The following is a 21,482-nucleotide window of genomic DNA, read 5'->3' as shown; positions in this document are numbered from 1 at the left end:
CAGGTGGGATGAGGATATGATTAAGAATGAATGTGATAGAAGCAACAATGTGTAAAAGAAGGTAGGTAAAACCTTCCCAAGAGGGAAAGACTAGGAAGACGTCCAAACTTTGGTACCTGTTTCCTTTCTAATGATGCGTTGGGGGTGAATGCAGGAAAGCAGCAGATTTTAGTGGGGGTCGGGGGAGTGAAACTCATTAGGCTCCATATGTCCCCAGGAACATTTATCTAAAAAAAGAACAAAGGGTTTGTAGTTGTTTCATCTACCACTTATAAGCACCACGTTCAATATGAAAGTAAAGGAGACTGCAAAGTGTCAACAGGGTTGAAAGCATGTTGCCCTGACCCAACTTCACTTGCAGATTTGGCTACAGAGGACTGGGCTTGCCATTTCATAAAGATTTCCGAGATCCTAGGCAAAGATTCTCTGGGAGTACCTGATTATCATACAGAAAGTTCTAACTCTTTTGTGTGTGTGACTCACCAAATCATTACCAAGTTTTTCCAGCTATGTATTCAGATAGAGAACAAAAAACAGTGCATGGTTTCCATTTACAAAATAGAAGGTAGCAGAGTGAAAAGTTGGGCTAAAATCTAGCTTTCCCAAAGGCTTAATTCATGTTATGTATTGACTTGGGATGCTTCATTTGTTAATAGAGCCAGGCACAATTTGAAATAATTTATCGGATATGGACAGATAGAGAATGAATGAGGTGCTTATTACTTTAATTGCTTTGAGTTACTCAGTCATACTGAGCTAATGAGCACAACTGACAACAAAAGTGAAATGATCAAAAGAGATTATGAAACAGGGAAGGTTAAAATTGTTTTTATATGTGGGCCATTTAATTTTCAGTGGTCAGAGGGTTTAATCCCAGCATATTGGTGTGGAGTAGATGGAAATTCATTATTTTCCTTCTTATTTGGTAGTTCTCCATATCAGTGAATCCAGTTCGTGAGGAATCCAGTTCATGAGGAAGCCGTGAATGGAATCTATGCTTGCTAATCTGTCCCCATACCTTGAATTTTTGCAGCAAAGGAAGGGTATTGAGAAAGAGCAACATTTGCAAAGGCCCAGATACACATAAGAGTATGATTCTGGAGAGGCAAAGAGATATGTAAGACTGGAATCCAGGGTATATCTGAGGAAAAAGTAGGAGCCAAAAGGTTGAGAAAGTAGGCTGAAAATATACTAAAAGAGCTTTCAGTATGTCTCTGCTAAACAGTTTTAGTGTAAATCTTTAAGTAATAGAGTAATTATTGAAGTGTTTTTAAGGAATAAAATCTACATTTATTTTTAAAAAGTCTCTTTGGAACCAATGAGGCTAAACTGGGATCAAGAAAGTTAGGTGTCTCTTGTTGATGTCCAGGAGAAATCCTTTTCCTGGACAAAGGGCTGAGGCAGAAGGGATGGAAAGGAATGGATAGATCAGAGAGATCTATTGAACTCACCGACGAGCAGTATGTTGGGAAGGAGAGAGAGCGTGAGGAATCCAGTATGTCATCCTGGTTTGTGGGAGGAGGATGCTGTTAGCTGCAAGGCGAAATTTCAGAGGAAGAATAAATTGAGGTTGGCCAGCAACAATGATTTCTGTTTCAGATGTGTTAAGTCTGAGGTGGCTAATTAAACCTGCAGGTTGATCTGTTTGGAGGAGTGTTGGAGTTTTGGTCTTAAGGTACCAATTTGGAAGTCACCAGCATATAGTAAATAGGGTCACCCAGAGAGATTGTGTAGTTTGAGAAGGAACAAAAATGGTGAGGAAGATACCTGGGGAACATTTGGGATAAAAGGAGGAAAAGCAGTCCACAGATCGACTAGAGAGAGCAGAGAGAGGAGGAAAATGGGGTGGTGACAGAGAGTATTTAAGAAGCTTAGGGAGACCAAGAGAATTTCAAGGCCTGGGCAACAGTCACCTTTAACAAATGTGGCTGAGAAGGCAAAGTCTCTGCAAAGTGCTAACCAAATGTAACCACTGAATCACAGAGTTTCAGTAGAGCAGTGGTGGAGGTGGAAGCCAATTGCACTCGATTGAAAAGTAGATGAGAAATTAGATAAAGCTTTATGTAAAGGCTCTGCTGTGAAAGAAAAGAGGTAGTGTGAGAAAGGCTGACAGCTGGAAGGGGTTAAAGGAGGATTTTGATATCTTTGTTTTGCTTTAAATGGATAGAGCAGTGTGGCTAAAGCATGGTCCTGAAAAGCCTGCAGAGAGTACAAAGCAAATTGTTGTGGCCACTGGCCTCTGTGATCTGTCATGCTGCAAAGAGACAATAATGACAGCAAAATTATAAAGCACTTTTTCCCTATGTTGTTTTACTAATATTAATGTCTCTACTTTTTATAACTGCCCTGAGAAGTGGATTCTATTATTCCCTTTTTACTAATGAGAAAACTGAGGTACAGAGAGATTAAATAACCTTCCCTATTTGTGCTCTACCCACTGCACTTAAACAAATGCATTGAATCGGAACCACCAGAATGGCATGTAAGTACAGGATTCAGCTTCTGCATCCCACGCAAATCGATGGTTGAGAGGTGGAAGTGATGATAGGTGGAGACCAGGGCCTTTATTGTAGATATAGGTTGGGTGTCTGAAAAGGGGAAAAGTGTCTCTGTGCACCATGTCTTTGCAACTTTTTCATATCATTTAGCAGTCAAAGAGGATTGGGCAAAATTATTGGCTTGTTAAAATTATGTGAATATTAACATTCTTAGAAGAAGCTTTAGTTAGGAACAAAACAAAGAGTTTGTTTCTTATGGCAGAACTGACCAAGTCATTAAAATGAATTTAAATTCTTGGCCGGTAATTTAGGATGGAAATCATGGCAAGATGATGGGGTGGGGGTGGGGGGTGGGGGGCGGCTGGAGGGAGCTGAAGAGGGAGAGGTCCCTAAAACAAAAATTACTTTTACTACATAATTGAATGAAGTTTGAAATTACTTTCAATTGGTGTAGAACTTGTGAAAGTTTACGTGACCTCTTGTGTTTGTAATACATTAATTATTCTGATATGTTAAACTTTTCCTGGTTTTATGCCATGACTTAACATAAAGTCTTACTTGAAAACTTATAATTAGAAATTTGTTGCTAATGTCATTAACAACAGTAACTAACAATAACATTTGTTCAGAACTTACTGTGTTCCAGGCATAATAGCTACTGCTTACGTGAAGTATCTCATTTCCCTTTTATATAAAAAGCCCCAAAGATGGCTCAATATTATCCTCATTTTACACTTGAGGATACTCAGGCTTGGGAGGACCAAGTTCCATGCCCGAGGTCTCAGACCTAGCAAGTGGGTAAGTCAGGCTGGGAACTGGGTGGTATGAATCCAGAACTCAGGCTTATCACTCTCTGCACTACAGAAGAAACAGGCAATGCCCTGAACTCCCCAACTCATTTCAGGGTTGGCTCAGAACTGTTGTGTCCTCATATGATAGGATCAGAGTCAGGAAGGCCTCATCTTTAAGTTCTCCTGACCACAGTTGATTTGTGAGAATAAATATTGAGAAAAAGGCAATCTTAAATTTTAGGTTATATGTATGTTTACTAGAATAAAAATTAAAAAAAAAACAAAAAAAAAAACGACATAGGAATGCACAACTCAGTGAACCCTAATGTAAACCATGGACTATAGTTAATAGTACAATTATAAAAGCTATTCTTTTATCAGTTGTAACAAATGTACCACACTAATGCAAGTTGTTAATAATGGAGGAGGGTATCTGGGAACTCCATATTTTGTGCATGATTTTTCTGTAAACGTGCAACTTCTCTAATAAAAAAAAATTAAAATTTACATTAGTGAATGTAGAGAAGCTTCCTATGTCTTGAATTTGCCTGACTAGGCCATTAAAGCATTTCTTTACTGTTTCAGTGCAAAAGGAATCTGCGCTTACTTATACTTTTGTGTTCTAGATATTTGTGGGCTGTAATTGTAGCAGAAGAAGGTCTTGGTTAGCCATAGGAAGGCTCTTGGGACAATGAAGGTGTGAATATAACTGTTGCAGTGGTTTTTATCCATCCATCTATTCGATGCTTTGTACTTGCTATGCTAGCTGGTGGAATACAACAGCACAGTCAGATGCTGTTGCTTCCATCTTGTGGAGTTAATAATTTGATGGGGAAGGCAGAATTCATGAAAAAATACCTACTGTTAAATTGAATTTCTGAAATTCTCATAATACTATAAATTTGATTCCCAGCTAATTGTGATAGACTAAATAGCTTTGAATTCTGAGAATTAGATAGTTAACTACTGAGGGTGTTATCAGCTCTGTGCTAATACACATAAAACTGTAGAATCAAGCCATTAAAATAACTGAGAAAATAAGTATCCCAAAGACTAGTAGTGTCTTATCAAATATAGTTTAAAACGCTAGATATGTAGAAGAGAGAAATAGCAGATTTTGATATCCCCATATTTTCTATGCATTTACATTGCTCATTATTATGAGTGATTGTGGAAAAGCACAACTACTGACTATGGGGAGCTTTGTTACAGAGACTGTAAAATTCATGTGTATTGTCATTCCTCCTCTGCACCTTTGTTTCTGCTGCATTGCCTGGAAATCCCATGAAGGCCAACATTTAAGTACAGCTGTGGAGACAGCAGCACCAAGCCAGAAGGATCTCCAAGCCTAATTTTTTCATATAGTTTTCCTTTATCAAACCAAAAGTTATAAAAAATATATATATTCAAATTTGTCCAAACCCTTATTAAAAGTTTTGTTTTGCATTTGATATTAAAACTGGGTGAATGTTCTTAGATGACAGTTTTATTTTAAACCTTAATCCATGGTAATTATTCTTTGTGAGCTCAGATGGATGAAATCACACTTTTACTTCAAGTGTTTAAATCCCTGGAAAATTCATAAAGTGATATTCACACCCTTTTGAATTCTTGAAAGAATGCCTCTGTATGTTTCTGCAGTTAGGTGGGCACAGGACTGGTATGGCATTTTGTACTTCTGATATTTGTTTTGTTTTGTTTTGTTTTGTTTTTTTACCTATTCTGCTTACTTTCCCACTGACTTCTCTGTAGGCCCAGTTTGAACTTAGAGCCTTCAATATCCGTGGCGAGCATGCAGTAATAACAGCGAAATTAGAAGAAACCATTGACAATCTCAAACATGAGTTAGAACACCGATGGCGGGGAGGATGTGAAGAGATGAGAGATGCATGCATCTCCACCGATGATGACTGCCCTCCAAAGACCTACAGAAATGTGTGCATCCAGACAGACAGAGAGACCTTCCTTAAACCATGTGAAGGTGAAAGCAAGACAACCAGAAGTAACCAGATCGTTCCCAAAAAGCTGAATATTTCCTCTTTAAGCCAGCTTTCTCCCTCAAATGACAACACAGACATCCATGCATCACTTCAGTCTGTGGAAGGCCTCTCATCTAGTCAGCAGAAGGCATCACCTCCTCCTCCTCCTCCTCTTCCACCTCCTGCACCTCCGCTACCATCCTCCATCCCTCCCCCTCCGCCCCTTCCACTTGGACCTGGACATTTGCCACCAGTGCCTCTGACTCCACCTGTGAGTGCTGGACCTCCACCTCCGCCTCCACCCCCTCCACCTCTTCCCCTTCCTCCAGGTGCTGGGCCTCCCCCGCCTCCGCCTCCACCAGCACTTCCCACCCTCTCTCCTCTGCCTAACAGCGGAGGGCCGCCTCCTGCGCCAACACCCCCAGGGCTCATGCCTCCACCTCCCCCTGGACCCTTCTTCGGAGTTGGCTCTTCTTCCAGCCAGTGTCCTCGAAAGCCAGCCATCGAGCCCAGTTGTCCTATGAAGCCCTTGTACTGGACTAGAATACAAATAAGTGATAAAAGGTAAGCTAAGCTTTCTTGGCCCTTTCTCAGCTTGTGAATTCCCAGGATTTTGCCCAGGCAACATTTTATTCTTTATCATTTGATATCTCCTGAGTACAGCCCTTGTTCTCAAATATGGTGTAGTGAATGCCTTGGATAAACAAAGATTGGAATATTTGGGGGAAAATGTCTGTCTCCATCAAATCTTTGTATTTTCTGTGAATTGACATTGGGAGAAACAATGTGCTCAGTCTCAGATAATTCTGTAAGGTTAAGGTTCCATGTTACAGACTAGAGAAAAGTCCAGGTCTAAGCTAGGGTCTTCTCCAGCTCCCTGCAATTAGTGAATAATCATGGAGAAATCAACCCAGAATCTATACCACAGGTTCACTGAAGATTTTTAGAATATCTTTTATGTTTCATTGTCTCATATATTGACAGTATCATGAACCCTATGATCTGGATATTTAACAGATATGTGTATTTTTCATTTTTTATTAAAAGAACTAGACACAGCTGAATTGTTAACTCTTCAGACCATAAGGGAGTATTAAAATATAAACTCTTTCTGCCTGAACTCTGGTTCCTCTAATTGCTAAATGCCCTCACATCTATATCCTTTGTTGCTCTTCAAAGAAACTGCCAGTGTGTGGATAGCTAATAATCATCTTCCATTCATAGAAATTGTTAAGCGTGGTCTGAAAGTCAGCAGAATATGGTTGCTTGAAAACTTCCACCCAAACAGATTTGAATCAGATTTCTTCTGCATTATTTCTGAGCCTGTCAGAAAGATGATGAGAGAGATATTGAATTGCTTCTTGACCACTCTCTAGTCTTGAGATTCGTTTGTTTGCAATGAACAGCAAATATAGAACACATTTTTGAACTTAAATTTTTTAGCTATTCCCTAGAGCAAGGTGTGGTGATGAATTTTTCAGTTCATATAGCATTTTGCTTGGGGAAGGGGGGTTATTGAACAAAATAACATGCAATTCACAATTATAAAGCAACCGGAAATCATTATAGGAGTGGGGAATACTTTAAAACTAAGCATATGGCGAACTAAGTTAATTATGTGCTTCATATCATCCCCTTTCCTCTCACCAAGAAAGAAGGGCCAAGAGTTTATTTGGGAAAAATCCTGATACTTTTCAGTTCCCCAAATGAACTGTTAAATAAACATAAGATGATCCTGAAATAGCTCCTACCATTAGCTAAAGTATTAGTATTTCCCTTTTCCCATTCAAAACTCAGATGACATTTCCTAAGAAGCAATTTCCCAGAATATTTATTTTGAGTCATGTTCCCTTATTAGAGTTCTCAAATTAGTGTGCAGTCATTCCAGGTTGATGAATCCCACCTGTGAGCCCTGGGGTAGCCAACTCCTACAGCATGCAGAGCTGTTCCACACCTGCTTCCAGCAAGCCTGCCTCCACTTCATCCCTGGCAAGACTTCATGAGCAAGGAATCCCATAAACCATAGAAACCCTGCGACAGTACCGCTGGGAGATATCGGGCCCTTCTCACACTATGTTGGGTAAAGGCAAGCTGGAGATAATCATCGTCTGCATTTTTTCCTCCTCCTGTAGTTCTCCATATTGAGAAGGAAAACAATTATGTCCTCAAGCTCTCAGTTGCACTGTAAATCTAGGGCCTCAGCTTTTAGCAAAATGAAAAGTAGATGAACGTGCTTAAACTTTTGCAGCGTGGGACATCAGGAGAGTCCTGCTTGGTTGAACACATCATCTTTGCACTTGAGTTTGGTGCATAGGATAAGGGATTGCCCTCTGATGTGTGAGGACTTCAACGTGGCTGCTTTCTGCTGATACTACATAGTTAGTCTCTGATTTATTGTGAGGGCCCTCAATTTTTTTTTTTTTTTAACCTTCAAGTGCTACCACATCTTTTGAGCTAAAATGGTCTAAAGGTTTTGTGTAGTATTCATTTATGGACAAAAGTAAAGGTATTTTGAATGTGTTCCTTGGAAGGAGGTAAAATGGTATTCAATATTTCATGCAATCAAAGGGGTAAGCACTTGGTATAATGTACCCATGGTGAATTTTGGTCTTCTAGGACCAGGAGCAAAATATAAATTCTCTCCATTCTATATACGCTGCCTCTTGGCCACCTAGACTGCTTTTCAAATCTAGCATGAATTACTATTTTTCTTTTGCCATTTTGCCTTCTTTGGTGTCTGTTATCTGGTTTCTAGAATAGGAAAGAGAGATTTTGTTGAAGAAAAAGAAATCTTCAATGACCTACTGTTTTGGTTTCCTAATTAAGTATTTTCTTCTTCTTTTCTTTCGAGCTGGAATTGTATGTACAATGGTCAGAAAACAATTGGCCAATAAGACACATGCTCCGTTGCAAGTGGGTCCTTGTTATTGCCCCTCCAAATTCCAGCTGTCCCCAATTTACTGAGAGGTGGTGTTCCAAAGTTCTTTTGTTCAGCATTGGAAATATTTTTCCCACAGGAAAAAATCATTGTAAATGGTGATGAAGTGCTCTATCTGACTCCCAAAACCAATTTACTCCAGAATATGAGTGAATCATAAAACTAGTCATACTGGCCTGAGTTCAGAGTCCATGGAGCTGGGGCCGAGCAGTAGCAGTAGAGGAAGCAGGGATAGATCTGAGTGGTCTGCCTTAAACATTGCATCACTCCCCATTGGCACCTTCTCCTTACGGGCCAAGGACCTTCCTGAGCCCTGGACCAGCAGCCCTTAGCATGCTGCACACTCCAAAGCTACCTGGCTCTCTTTTCCAACCAAAATTTCTCTTCCTTAGTGCAGCTGAGACAAGCACTTAATGCTCGTAGTGTTATGTGTTTAACAATGAAGTTGAGTGAGTGGGATTGTGAGCTAGCCGAGAAAGGAGCACATAGATGTCCTTCACTGGAAATGTTCTAGCCCTTGGGTTGGGTGATGGCTTCACGGTGTTCATTATATTATCATATTTTATAATATACAGATGTGTTACATACATATATATATATATATATATGCTTAAATGGTTCAAATATTGTATTATGAAAATGATTTTTTTAAGTGTTGGGGAGAAGAAATTAATGTGGCCAGAACCAGAATGTCATGTTTCGTGGGAAGGATAGGCCTATTGCAAAATGTGAACACACGGATCTGAAAGCCAATGTTGCCAACTGTTTTGATTCTGAAAATCACTCTTCAGTATCAAAAAACTTCGTGAGCTGGCCCCATATAAGAAGTTGTCTTCTTAGGTTTCATTGACTGAGAAAATGCATATGGAAACGAAGGTAAATACATTCAGATGTTATAGATAACATCTTATACATGTTTGAAACAACACGTGTAGATGAGACATTATTTTTCTGTCTTTGGGCATTAAAAATGTTTTGTTTTGTTTTGTTTTTTCAAAAAGATAAATTAAGAAATTAACTTAAGAAAATAGGTGTTTGGGAGAAGATGCTTTCTGACTGAAGGGAGCCTGGGCAGCACCCCATCTGGGTCCGTCCTCAGAGACACTCCTTCTGTACCTAATTTTCTGCATCTTCCCTTTCTCCATTTCAAAGCTTGGGTACTCTGTTTCCAGAAGACTAAACAAAACACAGTCCCCATGGCTTCTTTAATTGAAACCCCTGTGGGGCTGGTGCTATGGAAAAGTTTTTTTGGGGTTTTGTTTGTTGTTGGGTATGGAGGTGGGTGATTATAAATCAAGTATTGTTAAACAGGCACAACCCGTTCATATGTTAAGTGACCTGTACTGAGTTTTCCTGACCTAATCCTGAAAACGACATTTAGAACTAGGAGAAAAACATTCAGAGAGGGTCAAATCTTCACCTTAGCACTCCATTTTCAGTCTGTTTAAGAATATTTCGTCCATGTCTCATTATTGGTTATCTTTTTTGTCTTTGGACGATGCCCGTCTTTGGCAGGCATGGGAACATCGCAGCACGGAGGGAGGAGCAGCTTGTGTGGCCTCACCGCTGTGAATCCCAGGACGTCTTGTGTCCTTGATTGAATCAAATAATCATCAGTTTTTGGGGATATGTGCTTGTTTTAATGTTCTACAGTATATTTTGACTTAAAATTTGTAACATGAAATGAAGCTTTTCTCCAAGCTTTATTAGGCTTTTGTGTGTTTTTAATAATGAATTTGAAGTGAAAATGAATTATAGAGAAATTTCTTTATATTATATTCTCTTCTGTTTTGGTTCTGAGATTTAAATTGTCATTTTCTTTTTTAAGCCAAAACGCTGTACCAACCTTATGGGATTCCTTAGAAGAACCTGATATTCAGGATACTAGTGAGTTTGAGTATTTATTCTCCAAAGACTCAACTCAGCAGAAGAAAAAACCCCTGTCGGAGACCTATGAGAAAAAAAACAAGGTTAAAAAGGTATGGAGTGGTTATAGTAATAGTTGTAATTCTATAGTTTTTGCCATACATGGGAATTCATTATGTGGTGCTGGTTTGCTTTCTCTCCATTTTCAGAAAATGTTTTGCGAGTTTTTGAGTCACAGATGGCCAAAAGGAGCTAGTAGTTTGAAAACTCTGTACTTGCTATTTTGGTCATATCATCTGAATTTTCAAACTATTTTCTTAATTTTTTTAAAATTTTATTGTAGTAATACATTTAACAAGTTGTACCAGTTTAACCATTTTCAAGTTTTAATTTAATTGTAATCTGGACTTTTTTAAGGTATTAATTCTGTTGAAAAATTTACAAATTTGCATTTAGTGAAAGTAGTCCACTAGATATATGGAAAATAGGTCATATTCCTTTATCAGTTCATTGGTTTAACAAATATTGGGAGTTTATTCGTCATATCCATTATTCTAAACCCTGCACTGTTCAGTACAATAACCATTAGCCACATGTGGCTATTTAAATTTAAATAAATTTTTAAATTAAAATTAAATAAAATAAAAAATTCAGTCCTTCATTTGCACTAACTACATTTCAGGGTTTGTTCTTGTGGCTAGTGGCTGCCATATTGGATAGCACAGATAAAAAACATTACCATCACAAAGAGTTCTATTGGACAGCACTGTGTAAGCATTTGAGATATGTGGGTTAAAAAAAGAACACACACACACACACACACACACTAAAAGAACAACCACCACTAGCAGAGATCCCTGCCCTGTAGAGCTTCCATTAACAATCAACAGTAAAAACAAAATTAATCATATAGCAGAGCAGGATAGGAGGATGAGCCTCAGCAGGGATGGCGTGAGGATGTCATTTTCAATTGAGTGTTCAGGGTAGGCCTCATGCAGAAGGTGACTTTTGAGCAAAGACTTGATGACTTGAAATCTGAGAGCCACCAGCTCTCTGTCAGAGAATAAATTCAAAACTCTCTTCAAAGAAACTTTGTCAAACCCACCTTTGGAATCAGACAGTCCCGAGGATGAATTGCAACTCTGCCACTCTGATGACTTCTAAGTCAAATTTTTCCACTCTCTGTGCCTAACCATAATGTGAGCTCACATCTACTCATTGTGTTTTTCCAAATGATGCTAATTGAGTTAATAATATGTATCATGCTCAGTGTAGTGTCTGGCACACAGTAAGTTCTCAGCTAATGATAGCTGCTCTTGCTTTTTGCAATTGTTTCTGCCACTGCAGCTATTTCTCTGTGTTAGTGTTTTGATAATGGCATCGATGATGTGGCAGAAGAAGTATAGGATTTGGTTCTGCTGTTGACTTCCCATGTGAACTTGGGCTTGTTGCCTTCCTTTTCTAGGCCACATTTTCCCTCTTTCATAAAACAGGATTAACAGTATCTGAGTTCCTAACCCACCAGGATGTTGTGTAATTTAAACCTAAAAGCTTTTGAGGAAGTGTTTTGAAAAATGTGTACAATCTAATGATATTATGCCCTCTTAAATTGGACAGTCGGGTTCATATCTCAAGTAATGTTATGAACATGAAAGCAGCTGTACTTGAAAGTGGGGAAGAAATAGAAAAATCTGAATTCAGTTTTGTGTTAAATCACAGCTTACCACTGAACTTGAATTATGAATGTAAATTATGAAAATCTTGATCAAAGTTTTTTACCTTCCAAGTACATTGGAATAGTGTTTTCATGAGAAAAATATGATCCCTGATAATAATATTAGAGCACATCTTTGAAGATCACATGTTTGTGGAACAATTTGAGGTTTTGTAATAAAGCGATAATTCCCAGTCAGGAAGTCAGCTGGTATACTATAAAATGTATTCCTGTTAGTTAGATTCATATGAGATGGAGATAAGTGTGCCTTGTAGGCAGGCTGGCTTTGCAATGCCAAATATGGAAAAGAAGATTATTGTTCCTGTACAAAAGGCAAAAAGAGAATCTCTGTATTCAAAAGACAGCCTCGATTTGCCTCTTCCAGGAACGTATCTCCAACTAACCAGAAATTACACTGAATGCTTTCTTCTGCAGTATCATATTTAACTTGCTTTTATTCTCTATTTCTTCTTAGATTGCTATTGCTCCTTTTGTTTTACTCTGGGTGCTGGGTAACATATTGTTCAATCATAAAACTAATTATTTCCATTTGGGAGAATGAGTTTTTGTTTTTAAAACATCAAACGATTTGTTTTTAAAACATCAAAGCATTTGGACATTTATTCTTATTTCTTATCTCATAACTGTTTGCCTATTCAAAGAAAGGATTTTAACTACAGAAGTTAGTACTTGATGTGTTTATTTTGTTTCTCTCTCTGAAGGGGGAAATGCCCTTCATTTGTGTTCTTAATCTTTCTGAACAGTGAGGTCGGTAGTAGCATCTTCTCATAGAACTATGCACACGTGCAGTCCTCAGTTTTTTCTTAAAGTGGAGGCAAAAATGTGGATCTACTGAGCTTCGTAGTCGTGAGTCTGCTTGGAGTTTCCAGTGAGCTTTGTGGCCAACCTTAAAACTGAGGTTTTCAGTTTTAAAGAAAATGACAAGCTCTATCAATGCCAGATAACTCAAAACCTGTCTCCCGTGAACCTTCCCTGCATGCCCATGGCTTGAGTTCCAGCGTCAAGATGGATCCCTTGGTCTATCCCAAGAGTCAGATATTTGTTTTCTTTTCTCCTGAAATTAAAATGACAGTGAATTTTAGACTTTATGAGCAGCTAAGGATGATTCTTTCAGCTTAACCACACCTGGGAGTTTTGTACAAGCGCCTCAGTATGCGTGTGCATTTCCCCTTTATGAAAACGATAATTTGCCACACAGATAACTTTTATTAGACTGATTGATTTGAAGTTTATGAATGAGAGTAGCCATTATTAAATGTGTAAGTAAAATACAGTTAGAGTTATGTGAATCCAAAATATTTTCCACATTAAAGAAGTATCCAAAGTTTCCTTCAGTGCCTTCGAAAAGGCAGGCAAATCTTTGAATAAAAAGACACTTCATATATAACTCCAACCAGGAATCATTTAGATTTGGAACTGTTGTTTTTCTTTGTCTCTATCAACTCCTTTTTAAATATTAGCTGTAATAAAATAAATACCAGTTATGATAAATTTGTATTGCACACTTAGGTTGGTGCCATTTTCATTTGTAAGAGACACCAAACTGCTCTGACACTGCAAACATTGCAGCTGCCAAATTGAGAATCAGAGTTCAGGATGTCAGTGCTCAGTGGTACTACCAAAACTTGGTACTATCTCCAATTTTTCTTCTAGTATAACCTTCAGAGTAAGTCATTTAACCTCCCCATGCCAGTTTCTTCTCTGTAAAATTAGGAATTACAACTTCTTATGGGGTTGTTAAGGGGGTTAAATGAAATTATGGTGTTGAAAGTATTTTATTCTCTGGAAATTTATATTGATCTCTTAGTTCATGAACTCATTTAAAAGCTTTGGGAACAATTTCTTGAACATCCTTTGATTCCTAAGGTTGTCAAGGTTTTTAAAATATGTTTTTCCATTCATGAAGCTATTCACAAATGGCAATCTCTAGACGGTTTTCAATATTTGTGGGAGAAGAATTCCACAACTTTGCTTAATGTGACACATTTGGATAGCTAATAGTTCATCTCAATTTGGTTTATATAATCTCCTTGCACTACAAAATCAAAGTTTCTACAGTCAAGATGCCCATATTTACAAAGTCTCTAAGTTACATTTGTTCCTGGGAAAGGTAGGTCAGCACCTTGACAAGGAGCCAGAAATCTGCCTTCAATGTCTGAGATTCTTTTTCCTGGTGCCTGTCAAGGAAGTAGCTACTCTGATAATCTTTCCAATTGCATTCTAAACTTACCCTACAATTTTCTGAAAATCAGCATGACCTGCCAATATTCTCCCTCTCTTGAGAGTCCACAATCTCACTTTGAATTATAAATCATCTCTACGCTTGTTTCCTCCTCTGTAAAATATTGAAAAGAATTCCTCTCCCTCTTCCTTTTAAGTAGATATTTCTTAAGAATTAATGAGATAATGGCTATTCCCTAAGCACTTTAGAGGGAGGGGGGTTGTAATGGTTCAGCAGACACGAGTCTGTTGAAACTTCCTGGAGCCAAAAGCCTTCAACATTGATTGTAATTTGGCCACTTTGGCCAGGATCATAGTTGTAATTCTCAAATCCCAGACTTCATGTCTCACTTTATTGGGGAGGGGAGAAGGGTGGGGAAAAAAACATTGTTTGGAAGCCTGAACATAAATTTATCGGGGTTTCATAACCTGCTGCTTTTCAAGTTTATATAATTTCAGCTTTTGTGTACAAAGATAATTCTTCTGGACTGTCTTGGTAAGGTATGTACTTTGCATTAATTTTTTTTCCAGAGGTGAGGATGGGTTTGTCAACCCTTTCACACTTCCATGTTTTTTTAAGATAAGAGGTGGGGTTAGGGGATATCATCTATAAAAGTGAGGGAAACAAGTATCTCGTGTGTTGATTACACCAATATATGATCTTGGGGACATTAGTACTGTGCCCAGATTCCTTGAGTGACATCTGGAATGATCAGGGCTTTCCTTTCTTCAGCTTAAAGATCTTTAACTGACTGAATTTACCAAAAAAGAATAGAAGCTTTGACTCCATCACAGGACCATTTTACAAAAAAATCCACCTTGTAAAATTGATCTGGAAAAAAGACAGCCTAAAAAAGTTAAGTTGTGCTTTTGCTTTATTTGCTTATTTTTAAAAAGATGATGGTTAGAACTTGTCAAGTGTGGAAATCAATGATTCTTTCAGAATGTTGAATCTGAATATTATTCTTGGTGTTTCAACCATGTTTCTCTTCTGGGCTGTTAAATAGAAACTTAATCTGAATTTGTACCTCCAGCCAGCTGCAGTGTCATTAGGGTGCTTATTACCTACCCCAAACCACAAGGGGGCACCTTAGAATGCTGAGATAGAAAGCTAAATTCACTTTTATCTGACAGCACTGAGAAAGGGAACCTAGAAAAGAATAACTGCCCCTCAGCATCCTCTTCATTCTCATTAAAACCTTTTTTTGGCTGAATTTCACAGCAAATTACCCATGCAAAATATTGGGAGCCAAATGGATATCAGAAAGGTTTGGGGGCATTAGTAGAATAGAAATCAATTAATAGGTATAGTTCTATTGCTTAGAATGAATGAACTATTAGACCTAGTCCCTTTGGGTCTGATTCCGGAATCCATACACACACACACACACACACACACACACACACACACACACACACACACACTTTTAAACCTTCCACATATAAAGAGTGAAGATTTATTTGAATATATACATAGAATACAAGATATACTCTGAGAACCATTCTAAATATTTGTATTTTTAAAAAAGCATTTATCCTTTCCCCCTAGCTGAGGAAAGTTTTTAAGTCTTGCCCATCTTTTCCCTACTAGCAGGCCCTTTACTAGGGCGTGGGCTGGAGCTGCAACCATGGGAAAGGGAGGAACTCAGGCCCCCTGCCTGGTGGCAGTGACTCCTATGGCCTCGAGTTCTGAGCCAGAAGTATGTGAGGATGTAACAAGAGACGTGTATCAACTGATACATAGACTAATATAACAAAAAGTTCCCTTCCACTCCACTAAACCCAGGTTACATGGGTGCTTTTGCAACGGAACTGATAAAGCTTTGCAAAGTGCACGCATCTTCAACATACAGAAAACTCAAAACAACCCCTGCACATATATATCTTGTAATGACTCACTATACCTCTCTGTTTTCCAATTAGGTAAAAAAACAAAAAACAAAAAAACCCTAGCATGAGTGTTTTAAGATCCTTTCCAGATGCAAAATGTCTCATCGTATCCGCATGTTCACTGGGAAATCGAATGTGTAGAAGTGTGTGAATTTGGACCTTGCTTAGTCAGTGCATCACCTGGGATATCGTGCACACCAGCTTCAAAACCACAATACTTTTTCCTTTGAAGATACAGTATCTCCCTCGTTACAGTTGTCCTTCCCTGACAGAAGTGCTTTTGGCAGCAGCAGCCGTTGAACAGGCCCCGTTGGATTGATGTGGCCCTGCACACCCTGCCCTCCATCCCTCTGCAGTCTCCAGTGTCCAGAGGCCAAGCTAAGGGTTCAGGTTACACCAGACAAAGCTGTCCACTTGCTTCCTAGGATGGTCCGGCTTGACCCCATGACGATAGCCACACTTTCATTTTTGATAAAATACCTTTTCGCCCAGAGGTTGATTTCACGTGGGCCTGACCTGATTTCTCTCCAGCTGAGGCTAATTTGCATGGCTGTAAACACAGGCCTTACAAAGCTCACCAACTGTGATAAAAGCAAAGGAAACCGGAGACCACTGGAAACTCAAAAATCCACCTTCGGTATCCAAGCCTGGCTCTGAGTCAAGCCTCAGCCCAGGAGGCTGCCAGCATGCAGCAGCTAAAGAAATATTATTCTGATTGATCTGATTAGGGCAGCAAGGTTAGCCATGGTCAATTTACAAAGACAGTATGAGAAGAAATCATGTGTGTAGCCATGTTATGGGTCACTGGGGCCCCTGCGAGAAGTTATGAAAAGCCACAACTCTGCCTGGACCATTATCAGATCTCCTCAGTGGGGTACAAATGGGATTGGAGGGTTAGGGGCCCCTCCGGTAGAATGAATGACAAAAGGGATTGTGCTGTGACAAGTTAGTGAATCATGCTTGCTTCCAGCTGGATTCCTGAGCTGCCAAGCCCCTTATAGGCGAGTGGGAGAGCCTGGGAGTTCCCCTGTATAGTGTGAGGACTGCCCTTAGCTCCTGCTTGGAATGGAAAGAAGAGTGGAAAGGCTAATTTGACATGGGACTTTGAGGCTCTAGATTGACCACAGAAGCAACCAGATGGAACTTATTGGGCATTTTGATCCTTTCTTTCACCACAAGAGTAGTTTAATTGAGATCTGGCTCCAGGCCCTCGTTACTGAATAACCTGAGTTTTAGTGTTCTCATTTTTCATTAATTAACTTTTATGCTAGGTACCCTGTTAGTCATATTAAGCATTTTACATGTGCAAAATATCCTAGGAGGTGAGAAGGGATCTTTAAAGAGAGTATAGGGCTGCAAGTGCCAGAGGGTTAATTCATGACCTAATTATCACATCACTTTTTACCCTCCTGTAGACTTTGTACAACTTCCATACTTTAAAACAAGCTCAAAAACAAATGTTTTTATACACTTTGCTTTCAAGTGGTTATTGCATTCATATTGATTCTGAAGATTTTGGATCCCCCACTCTGGGTGTGGTTCTCATCCTCCCTGTCCAATTCAGGAACATAAACATCACCTGCAATACTGGGATAAGGTACATTAATTAATGAAAAAATATTTATTTAAAATGAGGTCAACTGAAAGCACCATTGCTCATTATAAATAGATAGGTCTGTATTATAATCACTTTACTAATGGAAAAAATGAGACATTGAGGTGGTTGCTTAGAGAAGATGTGATTCAAAATGCAGCAGGAAAATCCTTAAAGCATACTGTGCTTTAGAATGCTTTAGTAAGTCATTGGAGAAACTGGGCCACATGCTTTTATGTACTTATTACGTATACTCTTTGGGTTTGGAGAGGTCACGAATAGATACCTGAAAAATCCAGCCCTACAGGACGTGGTCATTCAGTTGCCACCAAAGGAGGCCTATGAGGCTGTAGGTACACAGAGAGGGAGGTAGGTGGGATTGATGGACCAGCACAGAGAGTCCACACTTACCAGCTAATAACTTGGGGTTTCCCTCATAGCCACTCAGAAGCCAGTGACACGGCTATTGCCAAGTCCTAAACTCCTGGTTTCAGATCAGCTGCTTCCTCGGGCACACCTGATGCACTGAGAGTCATAACTAGTCTAAGCTTAGAAGGTGGTGGTAATCAAATTTGCCTCCAATTTTTAGCACTAATTTTATTTGGCTCTCGTAACCTGTGTTTAAGTATGACTTCTGATAGTATCCTTTAGAACATGATAGGCTATAAATAAACATAAACGTGTAGAATGGATTACTTAGGTGATGATGAGGCTCTTAAAGTATTGTATTAATTTAGGTTGGTTTCTATATTAATAATGAAATAGACTAAACTATCCTTTATTAAATTTTATCAACAGTAATACATGAATATAATTTTAAAAGCCAATAGTATTAAAGATTTAAGAAATGGCCTGCAAATCTCAACAAATTTCAAGGACTCTTTCATACAGACTACATCCCCTGATCAAAATGAAAATACGTTAGAAATCAGATCAATAGCAAAAAGGTACCTTGTTTGTCAATAACAAAATAAACCTATATTTTAAAATTTAGCCACATCTGTTAATAAGTCATAGGTCAAGGAGGAAATCATAATGGATTTTAGAAAATACACAGAATTCAAAAAATAAAAATATTATCAGGACTCAGGATGTAGCTAAAAATGTATAGTCATGAAGGCTTCTATTCAAAAAGAAAAAGATAGGTCAAAAATAAGCTTCCACAATTAATAGCTAGGAAATAAAAACAAAATAAACCAAACTCATTAGAAGGAAATATTACACTGAGCCGGGTGAAAAGCTATTTCTGCAAGTCAAATATGGTCAAATGTTAGCAATTTTATATAGTTCAACCTCTGGTACATTTTAAAAGATGAGGATAGAAATTAATATATATATTTTTAAAATTTAGTTCAGAGGATCATTGTAATTAAAAATTTATTCTTTGGAAACAGTAATAATATTCAAAAACTTTTTGGCAAAATTGAGCAAAGCAAGCATAAACGAAGCTTACGGCCACAAGTAAAGATTGGGAAAGTAAAAGTGACCATAACAACAAATGCAATAGAAATGTATAAGAATGCCATGAACAACTTTTTGTCAATAAATGCAAAATATAAAATAAACAAATACCTAGGAAACTGTAAATTACTAAGAGATTCCAGAAGAAATAGAACATTGGAATGGTCCTAGAAATATTAAGGAAATTGGATCAGTAGTTTAAAATCTTCCCACAAGGAAGGTACCAGGCCCAGAAGGTTTTATCACACCTAACGTTCAAGTCGCAGGTTATTCATTCTTACACAAAACAATTTAGAAAATAGAAAATGATGTTAAACTCATAACAATTATATAATCTTGATAACACGATGAGACAAGGACAGAAAGTAAAATAAAAACTACAGGCCCAGTTTCTCTCATAAATATAGATGAGACGTTAAGGTCCTAAACCAAATATTAGCAAACTGAATCCAGCAACATAGAAAGATAACACTTGATGGTTAAATAGGGTTTTTTCTAGACAGACAAATTTGATTCAAAACAGGAAATCTGTTGAGTTAATAGATCATTAATAGATTAAGGGAGGAAAACTATATGATTATTTCAAAAGATAGAAAAGCATTTGCTTAAATTTGATAATGATTCATAAATTAAAGGGAATGTCTGAGCCTCATAAAGACCTCAGGAAAAAAAAAATGACAAAGATCATATCTGGTGAAAATTTGAAAGCTTTCTCTTGGAGTTCAGGACCAGACAGGAAAACCTATTTCTATCTCTTCTATTTAACTTTATGATAAGATGTCCCAGTCTGTGTAATAACTATTTCAGAATTATATTTTAATTTATGAAAGCTCCTTTTCTCTTTTCTTTTCTTGTTTTTCACTTTTCTCTTGCTTCTGTTTCTTCCAAGTCCCTTTTTTATGTTTGTTGGTTTTGATCTAAGTCTTTCATGTTGGAAGAGTGCTTCAACTATTTGGTGGTCCTTAGCTGCTATTTCACATATAAGATGGAGGCTCTATAAAGCTGGTTGGAAGCTCATGCTAGCTGTCAACATGGGGGAAGCAGTTGCAGACCCCAAATGACAAGATTTTCTTGTCTTTGCTCATAAACATTTTTTCCAAATGGTATTTCTCCAGTAATCTGGTAGCTGGAAAGTGGAGCACCGCCCTGACTGATAGCATTCTGAGAGAGAAAAGCCAAGGAAGGTTGCAAATTTTTATTAATCGCTCCATTGCAGTACAAGACCTCAACCACATCGTCTTCTGTGCCTGATGTCCTTGAGTCCACAGAATGTCTGGTTTAATTTCTCTAGAAACTATGTTTCCTGATCATATGACAGGTGGGATAATGGATCAAGCACCTAATGGCTCCATATACAAACTTAAATAATCCCTTTACTTTTAGCTCACTACTTTATAACCCCCTTACTTCTAGCTCACTACTTCACTCTTGTCTTCCCTTGTACAAGATGCCTCTAATTTGTGCATACCCAGGGTTCTGCCTTCTGCAAACAATTAGGTTTGTCCTTCCACCATTCTGTCAAGGAATTTACCTCTCTTTCAGCTACTTCTCCCTTTACACTTTCTGTTGTGAAATTCAAGATGTCTCCTACTTTCACTGACTTTTGTGTTTCTGATTCTCAGTATCATCATTTTGGGCTGATTTTATAGGAGAAAAGGAAGCGGAAAGGCCTTTGACTCTGCCAACCTAGATATCAAAGTATTTTTTATTTTCACAGTTTGGGGGCTATTTTGTTGTTGCAACATAACTAATTAGGAATGTAGATTCTTGTTGGCAGGAGATGTAGTTTAGGGACAAGGACACAAGACTAGAAGTCATATATCCTGTGTGATACTGGGCATGTGTTTGTTACACTCTTCTCAGCGGAAGGTGATTTGTCCATATGAGAGAAGCTCAGGGAACATATTACTCATAATTTTAGTCAGAAGGGATGCAGGTGCTCACACTCTATGGATGGTGGTGAGTAAGTGTTTTAGATTATTATATATTACTCCATTCACATGGAAGACTGAGACTAGAGTATAATATGCTCGCTTCTCATCATAGTTCTATGAGATGAAGGAGGATGATAAAAATAATTGTGGGTAAATATATTGGGATCTACACCCTAGGCATTAGCAGAATACACACACACACACACACACACACACACACCCCTCTGATCTTTCTTCTTTTTTTTTTTTTCCAATATTTCCTGGAATCTTTGTGTTTATGGAAGGAACTCAATGAGCCTACTAGAAGAAATGAGGAACTTAGGTCAACTGTTGTTATCCAGAAAGTTAAGAGGATGAAATGACCTGGGTTTTTAACAGTGTACAATTTATAAACCAGATGGATCTCTTATGGTAATAACTGCAAGTTAAGACTATGTGAGAACTTGTTATAGGTGAAGTTTGTCCATGAAAGGAGAATCTAAAGTAGCCTTAGTTATCTTTAAAGAAGGAAGTGGTTCCCTTTGAGTTCTGTCACAAGATTTTGCTGCTCAGCAGCTCAAGGCCTTGAAGCTAGGA

General features: G+C 38.2%; 1 protein-coding gene across 1 annotated transcript in view; it reads left to right on the top strand.

Moving 5' to 3' along the window:
* Nucleotides 1-21,482, top strand: part of FMN1 (formin 1) — a 423,214-nt gene that overhangs the window by 207,520 nt on the left and 194,212 nt on the right. The window contains 2 exon segments of the mRNA XM_037834370.1: nucleotides 5,042-5,832; nucleotides 10,035-10,185. Coding sequence (XP_037690298.1) covers nucleotides 5,042-5,832; nucleotides 10,035-10,185 — 942 coding nt within the window.

Source organism: Choloepus didactylus, chromosome 4 (assembly GCF_015220235.1).
Source record: "Choloepus didactylus isolate mChoDid1 chromosome 4, mChoDid1.pri, whole genome shotgun sequence".
Classification (NCBI taxonomy): domain Eukaryota; kingdom Metazoa; phylum Chordata; class Mammalia; order Pilosa; family Megalonychidae; genus Choloepus; species Choloepus didactylus.
This window is presented reverse-complemented; position numbering and strand designations above follow the sequence as displayed.